We start from the raw sequence: 19,107 nt of genomic DNA, 5'->3' as shown, positions 1-19,107 counted from the left end.
TAGTCAACACTGTTATTGCTCCTCATTAGAACATCTGTACTTGATATCCAGTATATTGCATTATAGCCAATCACCAGAACAATGTAACAACACACAAAAAAAGACTAAATCCAAGTGTAGTGTTTAATCTGCATATACAAAGAGTTGCCATCCTATATTAGCCAATTGAAACGTAAACGCTGAGTGACATCCTCTAGATAGGGCTAAGTCTACCTAGAATCACAGGATGTAGCTGCTCTTACACAGTTCTTGTTTCTACAAAGAACAGTGAAAAGGCCTTTTCAGGCCTCGGGATAGACCTGGAGTATTTGTTACAATCACAGTCTGGGAATGTACTGATTATTATGTTGGCTGATACATCAAAAAGGTGGGAGATTAAAGAATTATTGGCCAATTGTGCTTTAAAGTCTAAATTAATTGAACTTACGAAAACATCACAAGCAGAGGCACGCTTTGGATTAATTCACTCAAAACACTTCAAGGAGAAAATACCTGCTAGAATGTTCTTTCTTGAATACCCCTAGCACTGCTACCGTCGTCTGTAATACTACACCGTCCGCCATCTTCAATGATGGCATAAATGTAACCATTCCAGTTTAATACACTCGACAACAAAAAACAAGTTATTCAATATTTCCAGTTGATTGTCAACCACGTCCTGTTTTCCCCTCCAAGAGAGAAAATAAGATATTAATAAGTTATATCTACGGGGATAGCTACTGATATAAGAAGACAAAATCTATACATCGCTGACAAAAAATAAAACACTTTTTTTGTAAGCGTAATAAAACCATCCAACAAAAAGAAAAACACACAGAATACGACAGGTTCAGTTCCTTCCACTTACAAGAGGTTGGACTGAAACGAAAAGCATTAGCCGTGGGACGAGTTCCAAACCACTGGGACACTGCAGAATAACCTTGTGTTGGAGCACACCTCGGGCCGAGAAAAAAAATGTTAAAAAAGGGTACCAGTCCACATCCAGAGTTATTCATAACGTCCTCCTGGACGCAGGCGGGGTTATTGGGTGGTGCAGTTTTCGCCCATGTCCTGCGCGTATCGATCGGAGACTGTAGTGCGTAGTTCCTCGACATCCCGGCGAAGCTGCTGTGCCTCGACCAGCTTCTTCTGCAACACCTCCGGACACAGCCAGTCCTCCACCTGCTCTCCTACCGTGGAGGGGCCTGGACAGCAGAACAATCACAAAGTCATCGTCGCGGTCACAATGTCTAAACCCGGGCTTCACAAACTGTTTCCATGTCAGAGTCACAGTCACAATGTCTAGACCAGGGGTTCCCAAACTGTTCTCATGTCAGAGTCACGTTCAGAACGTCTAGATCAGGGGTTCCCAAACTGTTCTCATGTCAGAGTCACGTTCAGAACGTCTAGATCAGGGGTTCCCAAACTGTTCTCATGTCAGAGTCATGTTCAGAACGTCTAGATCAGGGGTTCCCAAACCGTTGCCATGCTGTGACCACTACCTACTCTTGGCCCAGGACCCTTCACCCATTATTTTGCAGTGACCTAAGCATTACAATATCTCCAAAATACTCTCTATAAGGTCCAAGGTAACGTTTGTCTCAACCCAGCCTAGCGCCGCTTACCCGTGATGCCCAGCAGGAGGGAGAGGTTGGGGTTCTGTCCCTGCGAGCGCTGCGTCAGGACGTTGCACAGCGAGCGCAGGTCACACAGGCACGAGGACATCTCGCCGTGCAGACGCTGCGTGAGGCGGGCCCCCGCGGGCTGCAGGGCGGATGAGGCCTGCTTCCACTCGCTGTCCCCCATCCTCTCCTGCAGGGTGAGGTTCTGCTCCATCAGGTCCTGGTTCTGGACGCAAAGCTGGAACCAGGCATCAGACATCAATAGTGTTAATTGGAACATGCAAAAAGAGAGTTCTAAATTAAACTGCTTATAGTTCCAATGTGTGGTGGAAACCATAGCTAACTCTAGCAAAACAGGTTTGAGTCGTAGCTCACCTCCTTCATGGCGGTGCGGAGCTCCAGGAGGCTCCGTTCCTTGGAGAACACCTCCTCTCTGAGTGCCAGAGAGCCGCTGTCCTCCTGAGACACCTGCTCCTCTAAAGCCTTTAAAACACACAGGCACACACACAAAGTGAACTAAACTTTCCTGATTAGACTGTATTATAGTGACAACATCAACAACACTCGTGAACTAGTCAATACCCGAAGCTGGGATCCGAGCTGTTCCATCATCCTGTGTTGCTTCTCAATGACCTGCAGAGAGAGGATGTAGTTACATATATGCAGTGATTCGGTCTTCCTAATTAAATATAATGATCAAAGGAGAGCACGATAACCACCTTTTTGAGTCTCTGCTGCTCATCCCTCAGGACACTGTTCTCTGCCCTGAGTGTCTCAGCGTCCAGAGAGGGCAGCCGGGCCCCGTCTTCCAGACCCTCCTGCACTCGCTCCTGCAGACTAACCACACAAGGCCAGACATGGTTAGATCTACCTGTGAACTGAACTAGAGCTGAACCCTGGAGTGAGTGAGTGAGTGTACCTGGTGACGGTGGTCAGCAGCTCCCGCTCCTTGCGGCGCTGCTCCTCCAGCAGGGCCTCCTTCTCCCGGGTGTGTGACCGAGCCTCCTCCAGGCTCACGCCCAGCTCCCGTACCCGGCCCTGCAGCTGGGCCGCCCGCTCCTCCGCCTGCAGCAGCTGAGAACCACCCAGTCAGTCACAGGACGCACTTGTTCCCTCTGTAGTGCACTACAACATCCAAAGTGTTGTACTGTTGTGTTGGTCGAAATGTGTGTGCACTAATCTGGTTCACTATGGAGTGCAGTACTTGATATCAGTGATAGCACACTCAGTTCCCCACTATATCCCGTGAGGCATAGCAGGTTCATTGTCATCAGATTCAAACAATGGAGCTCATTGTTTGACGGCTTGTTTATGTGACCATTACACGGCACACCGAAGGATTGACAGTCTGGTGAAGCAGTCCAATGGACTGCTTCCTCAACTGGGAGTTCAGGCTATGGTTGTCAGTAGAAGGCCTCCTCACCTGTTTGTTCTGGTTCTGGTAGTCCTCCATGGTGGGCAGATCCGCTAGGTAGCGCTCCAGGGTCTCAATGCGCTGTTGCTTCTCCCTATTCTGCTCCGCCTCCTTCTGGCACTTCTTCTTCAAGTTGTTGATGTGCTTGTCTCGACTGCGGATCTGCAGGTACACACACACGCGTACAAAATGGGAAATGATGAAGATGTAATGACTACTACTACTGAGTTTGATACTTAATGTCTGCCCCCAACCTGTAGCACATATAGACGCCCAACCACTACCTGTAGACACCCAACCCCTGTGGGGTTGTGGCATTTGTAGATGCCCTAACCAAATAAATCCTGATTACTGTGACGCTCACCCTCTCTTCCTGTTTCCTCAGCTCCTCGCCGTGCCTCTCGGTGCTCTCCCTCAACACGTCCGTCAGGCGCCGCGTCTCCGCTTCCACCGCGCCCAGCCTGCGCTCCGCCTCCGCCTGCTCCTGCACGGCACAGTCGGCCCGCTCCGCAAACTGCGCCCGGAGGAAGGCGTTCTCCCGCTGGACCTCCTGGGAGCGTAAACATGGTTGCGTTGTTAGGCTCGGACGGACGGAGTAACAGTCAGTAATGAACCACACCCCGGCGAGACTCGCCGCAACTGACCTGCAGCCGGAGCATGCACACGTCGGCATAGGGAGCTCCTCGGCCCATGAGGGCCCCGTGGACCTGCAGCTCACTGTCCCTCAGACGCTGCTCCAGCTGGACCATGTGCTGCTTCTGCCTGCAGCCCAGACGTGTCACAGAGTTATTAAGAACACGCAGCACTATCAGACATTTCTACACATTATCACGTATGTGAACCGAGTGATGCTGACCTCTCGATCAGAACCTCTTTCTCCTTCAGCAGCCCCTCGTTGGCTTTGATCAGAGTCTCCCACTTCCCGGCCTCAGGGTGTATGGAAGAGGAGTACAACGAAGGGTACGGGACGTTCATGCCCAATCCAGAGGACATCAACTATGGCGGCATGGACACAAACAGAAGACGTGGTGTTGGTTAGAAAATACCTAGCGATTACCTTCAAAATACCAAAAAGGCATTGTCGGTTTGCCTTCATTTGCTCACCTGCATTTGTTCCACTTGCATTCGCAGGCTCTCCAGCTGCTGCTTGTGCTGCTGCTGCTGGTGACAGCTAGACAGAGCACTGCATGCGTCCGGAAGGCTTTGAGTTTCATAGGCGTTGGCCGCTGCGTGCTCCCGTAGCAGAGCCTGTGCCTGCAGAGGGCCCAGAGAGCTGGGGTAAAGGCCCGCTGCCCCGGCCGCACCGGCCTGACTCCCCCTGCAGGCCTCGGCCCTGGCCTCCGGAAGCACTTTAAAAGAGTTCTCCATGCTGCCTTTGTAGGCCTCCGTCCCCCGGTCTAAGCCGTCCCCCAGGAAGTGGGACTGCATCCTGAGTCTCACGTCGGGACACATCCCGCCCATCAGAGCCGTCTGGTTGAGCGTTGGCTCCACGGAGGGGGTGTCGAACCGCTGGCTCTCATCGAAGCGGGTGTGATCCCCCGAGGGGAAGAGTGAGTGGTCCAGTCCGTTGACGAGACTGCGGAACCTGCTCAAGCAGTCGGGCTTGGGCCCCGTGGGGTCCCCTCCGACACCGCTGCCGCCCTGAGCGTCCAAGTTGGGCGAGGAGGCCGACTTGGAGAGCGAGGACTTGGAGTTGGAGCTGGAGCTGCTGGAGGTTCTGGAACCCGAGGAGGGCCTGTGAAGCTCAGCACTGGCCTGGGGCTCCTCCGGGACGCGGAGGTGGGGTTCGGAGGCCGTGGAGGGCATGACATGTGCCGTGGGGATGGGAATCTGACTGCGGATTGGCTGGAAAGAGGGGCTGCTGCTGACCCTGCAGAAATCTGAAGCGAAATAGTAAAATAATCGTCAGTTAAATCGACTTGTTGCATGTTTCGTGCTCGAGTACAAAGTATTTTAAGGCAGAGATGTAAAGTAACATTGTTTTTAGGGTAACCTTGCGTTTCATTAAGTGTTGCTATTAAGGGGCTATTATTGGTTAGCATCATGTGACTGAACCATAGCAGAAAGACCCAAAATAGAATTGCGCAATACCTTCAAAAACATCTTTACACTTATGAAAAGATATCAATCTTAGAAGCATTTACAGGAACAGACTTGTGTGATGTTGATTTATATTGTAAATAAGCAATTATTTGGTATACCGTTCTCTCCCTAGGGCAGTGCAATGCAAAATGCAACTGTCAAGAGCGGCATGCTGTGTTCATAGATGGAGTTGAACCATGGCCATTACTACATGAGGTTTCATCCTGTTATACAATATTGTATGTATGTAATAATAATAAATAAATAAATAAATATATATATAAATAAAACAGAGAAATTAACTGCTATTACTTTAGCAATATTGTACTCCGTCCCACATTTTGATGCATTTAAGCATACCGAAAAATAACCATCTGAGCAACAACAACAACAAAAATAGACTCTACGTCACTCTGCATCACAACAAGGCAATGTTTTGATGCTGGTAATTAAACGACAACTTCTAAAATAGATGAAAAAAGTTACCCGACTTCTTGTCAACAAAAGGATGGCCAAGCAACCTCATATTAACAGACACACACACACACACACACACTTATAGTCATGCTTTCTCAAAGATTGACAGGATCTTGGCTAGAGGCAAGAGCGGAAAAATCCAATACACAACTTGACAGTCGACAAAACAAAACCATGTGACATAAACGTTGATTGAACAGAACAGCACAAACCTGAGTGTCACTCTGCAATCATTCCACCACAACAAACTCGTTAGCTGGGGCATGTCTTCACAGCTGAGCCAAGCCAAACAACCAAGCGCTTTAACCCCAACCAAATGTCCCCCTTCTGCATTTCTTTACACTGCAAAGAATTTACTCTGGACCAAAGACTCAACAGCAGATCGGTAGGCCGGCCCTGTGCCCAAAGACGTATTGTCCGGTGGTTTGACTGAACCCCATCTGTACCCAGAGCGGAGCAAACAGGCACACACAGGAAAGGTTAGTGGTATTTATAGCCCTCCTCTCAAGTTACAGGGTGATCTGTGGGAGCCGCTTATTTAAGCACCTTGCCTCCACCCACTGTGTCACACATCACACGTGTACGGCCAAAAACAACGCCTGAATGAAGGAGGTGCACTGCTGTTCATCAGGTCGAGCCAAAACAACAGAAGCCACTTGTGTGTTGGAAAACTTTCAGAGAATCAACAGAACTCCATAGGTTACAACTAGCAAGGTATTTTTGGCAGTCATACACAAGCTGGTATGATCTGATCAAAATGCGTAAGGTGCCTCCAGGCTCCACTGATTTACAGCTGGCTGGAACAAGTCTAAACCAACTCTGACGGAGAGAAAACCGTTTGGAAGCATTCATCTTTCAGATTCTCCACCCCCCCCCCCCCACTAACTGAAGAAGCACAGCAATCCTATACAATCTGGATAGTTAATCCTAAATTAGCTTTATAGCTTTAGCTAGCTAGCTATTGGCTCGAGCTACCAAACCCACTTAATCTATATGTTAGCCTGTATTTTAATTAACTATGAAAACAGATTGGATCTCATACAGGTTTGTCAGGAACTATTATCTCTCACGGTTCCAGTATACAGTCATTATTTGTTGATAGACAAACTCCATAGCATGCTGAGGGCTCCTACACACGGTCAACCAGCCCTCCTGATTTTCCATGTGGCCACCTCATATTGCCTCCTACCTCCTAATTAGATCCAGCACCAACACACAGTAGACAAGCCTTGAGGCATATTTGGCTAGGAATATAATCTGCTGCTACAAATCTTCCGGGCATGCAATGATCATGAACACATCTTTTCACTCTATAAATAGTGAGGGATGACAACAACACGCAGAAGAAGCGGCGTTGCTCAATCACAGGGCAGAAAAAGCATTATTTCTGCAAAAACATCTGTAAACAGACATTCCAGGGACTCCTTAATTAGCAGTTTAAAGTAGCTGAAACCTCCTCTTGTTGCTCAGTTGGTAAGGAGGAGTTTTTTTAAACACCTGATCTTTACAGGAAATTAATTATATGGAGAGCGCTTCTGAGAAATGTCCTCCATTCAAGTAAACATATAATATATCAAAAATAAACGATATCATGTTGAAATCCATGGCTCCATAGCTCTCAGAACACCTTACTTCTAATTCTAAAGCATACATGTAAGCAGTCAAGTGTAAAATAAGCATCATCCACAGGAAGGACACTGTAAACCCCCATGACATAACACATAGTGGAGAGACCGAGGAAGAAGAGCGTCACCTTCTGTGTTGTCAGATGTCAAGGTTCCACCACCAGAGTCCCCACTGTCTGCCTTTCCAGGCGGCCGGCCAAACCGACTCTGGAACTTCTCCGACACAGCTGGTGTCTGCCACTCCATGTCGGGGAACCTGACCAACATATATTTATGTAATATTAAGCCTGGTAAACAGTGCACCATCCTAATCCCCAATGCATCCTAATCCATGTATGTGTTTGCAATCCCCCTCCCCCTTATTTGTTCAATTAGAATAGATATACATGTTCTGCCAATCACCTCTTGTTAAGAGAACATAAAGATAATGTTATAATAATAATAATCGTATCCTCTTACATTTCACAACCAGTTTGAGTTGCAAGCTGTAGATATTGTTTGGTTACAAGAGGTAGGAATCTTCTAGTCAACCTGGTCCATGCTATTGACTTTACCTTGGAGGTCTCCAACCTAAAACTATCAAGACTCATGATAATCGCAGAAGAATCAGCACTGGCCTCATTAAGAGATGATTTCTTCAACTTATTGAACTTATCATGACATGGAATAGACAATACTAATCAATATTTTTGCCACATCCAACGCATCCCAATGGAACATAAATGCTTATCTTACTGATCACCATGCCGACGAACCGTTCTTATTGATGACCAGTTACCAGGTTAAGATAACTAGTTCACCTAATCCTTCTTATTGATGACAATTTACCAGGTATAGCTAGCTACTTCAATGAATCCTTCCTAACGATGACCAGACCCCAGGTTTAGTTAGCAAGTTCACATAATCATTCTTGTTGAGGCCATGTTACCAGGTATCGTTATAACAGTTAGTTAGCTAGTTCACATAAGTTACGTTTCATATCACCCACGTTTTCAATTTCGGATGTCTACCTAAACATAGCTATAAACCCTGACTTAATACATGTAATACAAATAGCTCACCAACACTGGTAGTAAAACTAACTAAATAGCTAGACACATGTTACAAAAGAAAACACAAATCAATTGTTCCTTGCTAAGTGACTTACGTTAGCTCCTCAAGTTAACTTTAACATTTCGTTACTCAGTCTAGTTAACTTCACTTGACACAAAAAGCTTATTTCTAAATAAGAATTGTACTTTACCTTTTACAACATATACATAGATGACCACGTTTTTAGTTAAATATCGAAAAGAGCTGTGATGTTGGCGAGACGTCCACTCCAGACGGGCTGGTAACCAACAGCCATTCAGCGCATGCGTGCTATTCTGACAAAACGAGCGCTTGTTTCGTAGCTCGGCGATCCCCGTTAAATGGCCGTTAGTGTAATGACTCGTTTTTTTTTATTGCCGTGTAAAATCCTTAAAAACAAACAGTGGTTCTAGTTACAGTACAGGACATTATAAGTTTTATTTAAAAAATATATATACATATATATACACGTTTGTATTATCGGTGTCATTTGACGACTAAACAGTAATTTGTTGAAACCCTATACCAACAAAACAAGTGTACCCAGTGATAAATCCCAAATTCAAAGTTCCGTCCACAATGCATGCTACTAATTTGGACCTTTTCAAAATAAAGGACTTTTGTCACTATCTGTCAGAGTAGGACTACAACCATGGATGTCTACGAACAAGGACTACAGTACCACAGGCAGTTGATCGAGGCTGCAGCCGTCTGTTGGGTTTATGTTCAATCCACGATGCCTCAAACAAAAGTCCCATCAGCAGGAAGAGCCCCTCACACAACCAACTAACAGTAACAAATTAATTTAAACAGGGTAAAAATGTACGTTTATAAATCAGTGTCCATCTGGTCCATTGCTACACAGATTTAAATTATTACTTTTTATTTAATTAAATGCATTTTAGGTAACATTAACAATCCTGCATTCACGAGATAAAGCAGTTTACGAAATAAAATGGTTAGTGTCGGAATCCAGAAAACAACTTACATACGCTTTATTCGTAACCGATAATCAAAACCAACGCGTTACTCCTTCCACGTTAGTCCATATTCTCTGTGGGAGGTTAACTGTGGGTAACGAGAGACGTCTCAACACATGCTGCTGTTGTGTGATATATCCATCATATTCAATGGGATTTACTTGACAACAATCATTGTGGACCCAGGCGAGTGCTGTGTTTGTGTACGTAGCCTGTAATGTAGGGATCCTATCGGCAGTGTCTGTGTTGTTTAGCTCGTACTCAGCTACTCGTTCCAGGCGTTCTCCTCTAACGACGGAACGCCTGGAACGAGATGCCTCAAATGAACGTTATTGGCGACAGAGGGGCGGGACTTTCAGTTACATCATGGGTATGCGAGAGAGAAGGAAGAACTTTCGATACAAGTATATCTGTTTCCGTTACATGTTTCGGATATTGCTGTGTGCAGATTTATGTGAAAACTCTATATTACTCCCCTTGTCATTGTTATAATGCTTGTCATGTTCTCCTTCTTCTTGCTCCGGTTGGGAGGGCGCCTGTTAACTGGTGTACATTGCTCGGGAATTTATAGACCAGAAATCTCGTTGCGGTAGACCGGTATAACGCTATAGCTCAGGATAATCTCTCAGCCTAAGCTAGTATGCTAACTCTGATGCGTTCTCTGGTAGACCACAGTACTTTAAAGGCCTGGCACATAGGTGGCTAGCCTTTCTAGCACAACACCTTGATACTGATGTGTTTACATTGGGGGTCTTTTGAATCGATTCACTAACTGTGACTCTTATGTAGATGCTCGACTCTTCTCGTGGTTCCTGTTAAAGTTAGCGGAACAAGTCCACTATTATGTCTGCGTTTGGTAAACAACAGAGCAAAGTCAGTTCACTAGCTCATGTTACCTTCATGGTTTATTATACATTATAAAGTAAGATACACGTTATAGTTTACTCGGTTTTGTTTTAATATATGTACGATTTAAACTGGGCACATAATGCATGTAAGTAATATGGTGAAAATGTCTGAATGTCTTTTATTATGGTTGTTATACTGGCATTTAGTTGATTCATCTTTACACATTTTAGAACCACGTATCAGTAGTAGGCCTATCGCTTCTGTTCCCTTAATAATTGACTGTCGTCCATCTCACTGAAGACTATGCTCTCGAGGGATTTAATGTTCCTGTCATCAGAGGTCTGAGACCTGGAACCATCAGACCATAGTCTTAATATTATATTTTGGAGAGGCCATGTCTGCTGTCAATATCACTAAAGACCTCCTACGCAGACAGATCAGGGTGAGTAAATCAATACACACATCCTAATTCTCAATTCGTATTATTTGTTGTATATTATGCTATTCATGAAATATTCTAGTGTGCACATGTTGCAATTGCAATAAATAAGGCAAGAGCAATCTCATACTGGCAGAAAGTAACTTGAATCAATCCACCATTAAGACAATTGAATGATCTAGAAAGAGAACTGGAATTCCTAATATACACAATCTGCATTTAGGAAAAACATATTTTCAGTCTTTAAACTAACTACTAAATCAACAGACCATGTCCGTTTTCTAACTCATTTGCTTTAAAGTTGAAGAAAAAAAATGACGTTTGGTAAAGAGAGGCTTTGATTTGCGTCATCAGGACAAGAGAACATTGGGTTTTCAAAGAAACTACCATGTGACTGACCCCTTCATCAAGAGACTGGGTCTGGAGTCGGAGCTTCAGGTGCCAAGCCCTACTGTTCTGTGTGTGTGTATGTGTGTGCGTATGTGTGTGTGTCTATCAATCATGTAATACTTGATGTTGATTGTATTAACAGGGCCACACTGGGTGTGTGAATTGCCTAGAATGGAACGAAAAAGGAGAGTAAGTCAACCCAAAACTATCCATTTCAATGTTTTAATACTTTTGTAATTAAAATGAAAATGAAAATATGACTTTGAAGTGCATGCAAGTATGTGGTCATTGAGGTTCTAGTTTATGTATACCTCTTGTAGCATTATTAGTATACATACAGTATTAATATTGTTGACTATGACCTTTATTTGTCCCGAGGTAAATCGGTTCTGCCGGTATGGCAATACAAGTCAACAACACAGAGCGGGACACACATACATAACATACACATACACAAATACATACATACCATACACATACACACACACACACACACACACACACACACACACACATACATATATATATATATATATATATATATATATATATATATATATATATATATATATAATGTGTGTATGTGTGTGTGTCCAAGCTTTGAATGGCCAAGCTATGTATGTCTGTCCATCCTCGTATTTTTTTTTCTTCCAGTCTGTTGGCTTCAGGCTCAGATGACCAACATGCCATCATCTGGGAACCCTTCAAACACAAAAAACTAACAACTATGCATACAGGACATGCAGCCAACATCTTCTCTGTGAAGGTGTGGTGACGCTCAATGAGTGACATTGACTGGCATGCCCTAGAATATCAAACATAATAGCAATGAGGTGGTGTGACTCATATGTCTTTGGTGTGTGTGCGTGTGGGCAGTTCCTCCCTCACTCAGGAGACCGGATACTGGTGACCGGTGCCGCGGACACCAAGGTCCACGTACACGACATCTCCGTCAAGGAAACCATCCACATGTTTTCTGACCACACCAACCGGGTGAAGCGCATCGCCACGGCGCCCATGTGGCCAAACACCTTCTGGAGCGCAGCAGAGGACGGCATCATCAGGTCCTGACAACCAATCATCTAACAGGAATTCACCTGCTTTTAATGATACACAGAAACTCTGCAGGCATTATATATCTATATATTCTATATTATTATTATATTTTAATATATTATTATAATTATTCTTAATATTATTATTATTATTATTATATAAACTATATATTATTATTATTATATTATATAAAATATATTATTATCATTATTATATTTTATTATTATATATCTGTAAACTATACACAAGATGGCCTCCTCTGTTGCTGATGGTTGTGCCCTTCAGGCAGTACGACCTGAGGGAGAGCAGTAAACGGTCCGAGGTGCTGATTGACCTGACAGAGTTCTGTGGTCAGCTGGTGGAGGCCAAGTGTCTGGCTGTGAACCCCCGAGACAACAACTACATGGCTGTCGGAGCCAACGGGCCCTTCGTACGCCTGTATGATATCCGGATGATCCACAACTACAGGTCCGTGCTGATTATTGTCAAAGGAGATATCGATAAGAGATAACTGTGGCCTCACACATGCAAAGTGTGTGGTTTTGTTAATTTATAATGACATATTATTTATAAAACAATGAATACAGTATTGTTCTCGTTTTATTTAAGTTCACAATGTTTGTGTTCACTATCTCAAACAATGAACCTAAATTAGCACTGAACAAAAATATATTTTTGGATGACATGTTTTCTATTCTGTTTATTATGATGTCACACAGAAAGTCCGTAAGTCAGAACACATCAGCAGCAGTGCACACTTTCTGTGACAGGCAAAAGCCCATCCCTGATGGAGCTGGACAATATTACGTTGCAGGTGTGTCATTGTTATAAGAAAATGTGGCTTACAGTATTTTGCAGCATTTATTTCATGAAAAAATGTATGTATTTCTGCATTCAAATTGCTTTGGTAATAAATGCTCCTCTTTTGTGTCTCTGTGACTTCAGGACACATACCAGTGAAACTCCCAGACTATAATAATCGCCTCAGAGTCCTGGTAGCCACTTACGTGACCTTCAGTCCAGATGGCACTGAGTTGCTGGTCAACATGGGCGGAGAACAGGTACCGTTCATTTACACGATGGATGCAATACAGTTCAGAGAGCTCTCTTTCGCTACTTTCTCATGTGTCTTTTTTCTATCTGTCGTTGTAGGTGTATTTATTTGATTTGACATTCAAACAAAGGCCATACACGTACCTTCTTCCACAAAAGTGCCAATCATCAGGTATATGACCCACATAAGTATGCTATTGCGTATGTATGTTTATAATATCTCTTTATATATGGATGTGTTTGTAACTTTGATATCATAACAGATGTTCCGAATGGGAAGACAGCCAATGGAGTATCAAATGGTATCCACCTGCCTGCCAGCCACCTACGATTAGCTCAAGGCAACATCTTTTCTAGGTAAATATTCTCTGTTTCACTGTATTGTAGTTCCACTAACTGTCTGCCAGACTAGCCGGCACTGCTATCAGCCTCACAGACAGGTGTATAGATCTGTTCTGTCTGACAGACCACATTTGATTCTAGGCCGATATTGTTCTGCGGGCTGTCCGGCTGCTGATTCACAGCCTCGGACTATAGTTTGACTATAGTTTGACTATAGTTTGACTGAGTACTGCATACACAACACTTCCACAGTTTGGTTGCCCAGTAACGAACTGGCAATGAAGTGTGTAATAATGCCAAAGATTCTGCTGAATAGGATTTCTGCTTTTGATCATCAAGATTCTAAAGTAATAATAATAACTGTTTTGTCTCCAGGTGTGGTGAGCTGCCCCCACACCTGGAGAGGGTGAAGCAGCAGGCCAATGACGCCTTCTCCCAGCAGCACTGGACCCAGGCCATCCAGCTGTACAGCCTGGGGATCCACCAGGCCAGCGACAACGCCATGCTGTACGGGAACCGGGCCGCAGCCTACATGAAGCGCAAATGGTAGGGACGCACGCGCACACGCACACGCACACACGCACACACACACACACACACACACACACACACACACACACACACACACACACACACACACTTTATACTTGTATACTGTACATCAATAAAGTCCCTTCTGATTCTGAATCTGATAAGCTAACACTGTGGTGCGTTCCCTAGGGATGGAGACCACTACGACGCCCTCAGGGACTGCCTGAAAGCCCTCACACTCAACCCCGCCCACCTGAAGGCTCACTTCAGGCTCGCCCGCTGCCTGTTTGAGCTCAAACACGTGGCGGAGGCGCTGGAGTGCCTGGGCGACTTTAAGGGGAAGTTCCCTGAGCAGGCCCACAGCAGTGCCTGCGACGCCCTGGAGAAAGACATCAAGGCGGCGCTCTTCATCAAGTCCGAGTCAGGTGGGGAACGGGTTTCACATGGAACTGGAACTCTTATTTATTTTTTTTATTACCCCATTCCACTTTGAACTTATTTCTGTGGCTACCTCTGAGGATCGACCCTGCTGTGTGTCTCTGTCCCAGGCGAGGACAAGAAGGCCAACAGTTCAATTCGTTTCCACTCCACTCCACGTAAAGAGTCCATCCCGGAGGATGAGGTCGAGTTGCGGGAGCGCAGCTTTGACTACAAGCACCGCTACTGCGGCCACTGCAACACCACCACCGACATCAAAGAGGCCAACTTCTTTGGGAGGTTTGTGAATCCACCTCCAGGTCCATCTGTCAGAAGACAGTCAGGAGACGGTTATACCCACACACGCACAAGCATGCACGCGACTAGCGTCAAAGTCACTACATGCTGATCGTTTCAAATTGTCTTCTGATTGTCTTCCCATGAAGAGAGTTGTAGATCACCGCTTAAGGCAGCACTCCCATGAAGCATAAAGGCCCATTCACACCCTACGGTAAATACGGATAGGGACTCTTTCGTCCGGTCCCAGAGGTCGTTTCGTCCGTCAGTGGGTCCGTCACCTCTGAGCTTACGAATCCGGAGTGCTCCGGACGAACCGGAGCACTGCCACCGGAGATCGAGGTGACAGTATAGAGGCAGTCCAAACATTTGCGAAAATAGAGAGAGAGTATGTAGTATATATAGTTTGTATTTAACGTTTTATACTTATATTATACTATATACCTGACCTTTTTATTTTATTGTTCACCTGCTTTGGCAATGCAAATTAATATTTCTCATGCCAATAATTGAATTGAATTGAAATTGATTCATGCCACTGCCTCGTACACTTTTTGCGTGTACGCGCAAAAGTGTACGCAGCGGTGCCATGTGACACCCCTCACCAACCCACAGATTCTCTCCTCAAAATTTAAATAAAAAAAAAAGCTTTATTGGCATGAGAAATATACATTTGCATTGCCAAAGCAGGTGAACAATAAAATAGAAAGGTCAGGTATATAGTATAATATGAGTATAAAACGTCAAATACAAAATATATATACATATCAGATATTATAGGCCTACTACTCTCTCTCTATTTTCACGAAATGGTTGGACTTCTGCCTCTACTGTCACCTCGATCTCCGGTGGTATTGCTCCGGTTGGTCCGGAGCACTCCAGATTTGTAAGCTCAGAGGTGACGGACCCACTGACGGACGAAACAAACTCCGGGACCGGACGAAAGAGTCTGTATCCGTATTTACCGTAGGGTGTGAATGGGCCTTAAAGGGTTCAAACAGGCACTTTGCGTTGCTCAACGCTAATGCTAAAGTGTTGAGACATTTCCATTGACCTTTCAAAGCAACACCAGTGGTGTAATAACGGGTTGCAACAAGAGGTTGCCAGAGAAGCGTTAAGAAAAATGTCATGGCTGTTTTTGTGGGGAACTTGTCTTTTACAATGTGTTGGTGCCCTTACAAACCTCCTGAGCTGACCACGGTGTGCATGCCTGCCCTGTCTTCACAGTAAGGGCCAATACATTGTGAGTGGCTCTGACGATGGCTCCTTATTCATCTGGGAGAAAGAGACGACTAACCTGGTGCGGATATTGCAAGGGGACGAGTCCATCGTCAACTGCCTGCAGCCCCACCCCAGCTACTGCTTCCTGGCCACCAGTGGCATCGACCCGGTAGTCCGGCTATGGAACCCCAGACCAGAGGTACACGCAGACCAGCCTTTATATCACTTGTGTTCTTTTTTTCATAAAACTCTTAAAACAACAAGATGTATCAAAAAAATAATAATAATATTAATAGTAATAATAATAGTAAAAAAAAAATATATATATATATAAAATTAATTTATGTAGTCACATTAATTTAAATAGAAACATACCTGGTTTTTCCATAAATACAATATATAAATTATTCAATTGTGTATTCGCTCTTTATCGTTAACGCTAATACAGGTTAAAGCTAACCATAAGAAAAAATATTGTAATGAAGTTGAAAGTCTCTACCTAACGATGTGATTTAGTCCAGCTGTTGTCTCCTTTCATTCGGTCCAAGCTGTTCTCTCCCTGGCTGACCGTTCCCCTCCGGCCTCCTGTCCGTCTCCCTGCAGGTGGAGGTGGAGAACGGCCGCGTCGTGGAGGACATGGAGGGCGCGGCTCAGGCCAACCAGCGGCGTATGAACGCCGACCCGCTGGACGTGATGCTCCTGAACATGGGCTACCGCATCATGCGGGGCGGCGGCCCCGAGGACTCGGACGACGAGGAGAACTCTGAGGGACAAGTACAATGTCGGCCGAGCTAAACCCTTCCTCATTGACATTCTGTAGAATGGCGGTAGGACACAGCGCACTCCCTTAGTGTGTGTGTGCGTGCGTGTGTGTGTGTGTGTGTGTGTTGGCAGGTGTGCGCGCTCACATAGAGGGGTAAAGCACCTAGATATTCTTCATATTTTTTCAATGTTAATTTGCCCCCCGCCCCCCGTTACCCTTCAGCTGAACGGAACCTTGGGTGATGTCGTATCACACCTCAGCACTATGCACCACCCAACCCCTACCCCCCACCCCCCCCACATCCTACGAGAGGAACAGCGGAGACCAGAAGAGGATTCATGGAGGATTAAGCTTGAGAAACTCCCTCCACTCCCCCAACGCCCCTTCAACAAACTGACCACAACTCAGCCAACTCATCGTTCCTGCAGGTCTGTGTGTTGAGAGTCGGTGCATAGAAGGCAAGAGTCCACAGTAGGGTGAACTATTTTCAGGTTATAGTGGTCATGGTCCCCCCCCCCCCCCCCCCCCCCGACCGGATGGGTCAACACTTCTCATATTCCTGTCTCTTCTACCGTCGCAGCAGCGAAGGAAACCCAGCGCCTCGCTCAGATCGGCGCCACAGAGACGTCAACATTTGGAAGCCTGTTTGTACGCAGTGTGGGTCGGTGGTGGCCCCAGGTGAATTGTGGGTTATTGAGTTTGCACACGTTTTTTATGTTGTCAACTAAAGAAATGAAAAATGTTCCTGTCCAAAGTTATTGTTCTGTGTAATTTGGTGGCCAAGGAAGAATGTTTCTTTTTTTGGGGTTCTAACTAAATTTGTTAACGAACAATTATTCTTAGTTATTGCAAAAAAAAAGTTTAAAATGATTAATATTATTTTATATTAAGTATTGCCCAATAATGCAGACGTTATTTAAATTGAAAATGGGATCTGTTTCTTTGGGCCTTTTTGAAGAAGAGCTTATATTTAAATGTCACTTATATTTAAATGTCACACATAATAGTCTGGCATACGTTTATTGGTGGCTTGTGTTTTTTCCTTTTTGTTTCTTTGTACTTGCAACTTTGATCTGAAAACGATCCAAATGCGTGTCAAAAGTACTATAAGAAGTATTTAAAAGGGCTTGTCCCACCTAATAGCCGTGCGGCCCGACCACCACTAGACCTTCTGAAGTCTGACTAATGAGACTTTCCGTGGGCTGTTTTGCTTCTAGGGCCTTCGCTAAAAACAATAGCTTGTCGGGCCCTGCTGTCCCTTTCCTGGTTAAAATAAGGATGATGTCTTCATTCGTTGATATAAAAAAACAAAACTCTAGGCCTCTGTGTTTCTTTTGTTCAAAATCATTTAAGAGGGTCTGTATATTTTTCTTTCAACGGTCATGTACAATTATTTGCTGCAAACAAATAAAAGAAGAATACCGTTGAGACTCCTGTCCCCTGTTGTTCTACCCTATCAGCAGGGCTGCAGGGACGCCTTTGTTCCATTGGTGTAGAGTTTCAACATGTTCCCTCTTATTGGTGGCGAACTAGGTTGGCAAGATGCATGCCAGGATGTCCCAGGCTGTCCGCGCCCTTTCATTTATCAAAGTCTTTTCAGCTTTGCTTTCGCTGACTATGAGGCTTGGAATCATGCAAGCACACAATACATCATCAGCATGCAAGTAGCACAGTGGGCCAAATTGTGGGGAATTTTGTCACGTGACCCACATTTTTTAATGAGGTGACCCAGCTTGAAGAGGAATTGCACTTTTAATGATCAAGCACTTCCCCATACTCCTCCAGCAGGCAGGTGTTTTCACAGATTGTTTTTCATTCACACATATACAACATTTATCATGCATCATGGAGATGATGGCTAGCTGGTTGCAGTAGCGACATCTAAACGCTGAGGCAGATACACAACATTGTTCACATTGATACCGACAGAATCAGATTACTTTAAGAATCCCAGGGGGAAATAGTTTCTGTTACACTGGCTCTGCTCAAGATCATAGAGTAGAACCTTGGGTGATGTCGTAGCACACCTCAGCACTATGCACCACCCAACCACTACCCACCCCGCATCCTACGAGAGGAACAGCGGAGACCAGAAGAGGATTCATGGAGGATTAAGTTTGAGAACCCCCCCCCCACACACACACACATCTCCACTCCCCCAACGCCCCTTCAACAAACTGACCACAACTCAGCCAACTCAGTTTCTGTTACACTGGCTCTGTTCAAAATCATAGAATAGATAGAATTCAAGTAAAAGAGAAACAACAATGAATGGTATGACAACACGATTAGATAAAAACGTGTATAAATTGGCATTACAAAAAAAGTATATATTATATATACACCCACACACACACAAAATAAATTGAAGACTATCTTATGTATGCATATAGCCAAATATGTGATATATACATAGACTCAAGTAAAAAAGTGGCTCACTGAAATGCTGAACATCATTTATTCTATGCATCCAGTCCATCACACACACACAAACAACAC

General features: G+C 44.7%; 2 protein-coding genes across 8 annotated transcripts; one reads left to right on the top strand and one right to left on the bottom strand.

The window, feature by feature from the left end:
- Positions 1 to 109: 109 nt before the first annotated feature.
- Positions 110 to 8,537, bottom strand: cep85 (centrosomal protein 85). Of its 2 annotated transcripts, XM_084471204.1 has the most exons (13): positions 8,443 to 8,537; positions 7,328 to 7,455; positions 4,120 to 4,895; positions 3,872 to 4,011; positions 3,660 to 3,777; positions 3,380 to 3,565; positions 3,025 to 3,177; positions 2,521 to 2,675; positions 2,321 to 2,438; positions 2,184 to 2,234; positions 1,977 to 2,084; positions 1,605 to 1,839; positions 110 to 1,184 (listed from the first exon to the last, which is right to left on the bottom strand). In XM_084471204.1, the coding sequence occupies exons 2-13, from the start codon at positions 7,443 to 7,445 to the stop codon at positions 1,021 to 1,023; spliced, it is 2,322 nt and encodes a 773-aa protein (XP_084327330.1). In that variant the 5' UTR covers positions 7,446 to 7,455; positions 8,443 to 8,537; the 3' UTR covers positions 110 to 1,020. The 2 variants fall into 2 exon arrangements, with proteins under 2 accessions (XP_084327330.1, XP_084327331.1); XM_084471205.1 differs by lacking the exons at positions 7,328 to 7,455; positions 8,443 to 8,537 and adding an exon at positions 5,787 to 5,998.
- Positions 8,538 to 8,969: 432 nt separating this feature from the next.
- On the top strand, positions 8,970 to 18,010 carry wdtc1 (WD and tetratricopeptide repeats 1). 6 transcript variants are annotated; one of them, XM_084471600.1, is made up of 16 exons: positions 8,970 to 9,084; positions 10,400 to 10,541; positions 10,893 to 10,976; positions 11,071 to 11,117; positions 11,583 to 11,694; positions 11,805 to 11,992; positions 12,270 to 12,452; positions 12,704 to 12,798; positions 12,930 to 13,045; positions 13,137 to 13,209; positions 13,301 to 13,394; positions 13,755 to 13,925; positions 14,100 to 14,335; positions 14,459 to 14,627; positions 15,852 to 16,044; positions 16,449 to 18,010. In XM_084471600.1, exons 2-16 carry the CDS (start codon positions 10,494 to 10,496, stop codon positions 16,638 to 16,640), a joined length of 2,001 nt encoding a protein of 666 aa, XP_084327726.1. In that variant the 5' UTR covers positions 8,970 to 9,084; positions 10,400 to 10,493; the 3' UTR covers positions 16,641 to 18,010. The 6 variants fall into 6 exon arrangements, with proteins under 6 accessions (XP_084327726.1, XP_084327724.1, XP_084327721.1 ...); XM_084471598.1 differs by having other exon boundaries at positions 8,971 to 9,092; XM_084471595.1 differs by lacking the exon at positions 8,970 to 9,084 and adding an exon at positions 9,323 to 9,436.
- The last annotated feature ends 1,097 nt before the right edge of the window (positions 18,011 to 19,107 follow it).

Source organism: Micromesistius poutassou (assembly GCF_964030765.1).
Source record: "Micromesistius poutassou genome assembly, chromosome: 8".
In the NCBI taxonomy this organism is placed as follows: domain Eukaryota; kingdom Metazoa; phylum Chordata; class Actinopteri; order Gadiformes; family Gadidae; genus Micromesistius; species Micromesistius poutassou.
The sequence above is the reverse complement of the archived record's forward strand: the minus strand, read 5'-3'. Positions and strand labels throughout refer to the sequence as shown.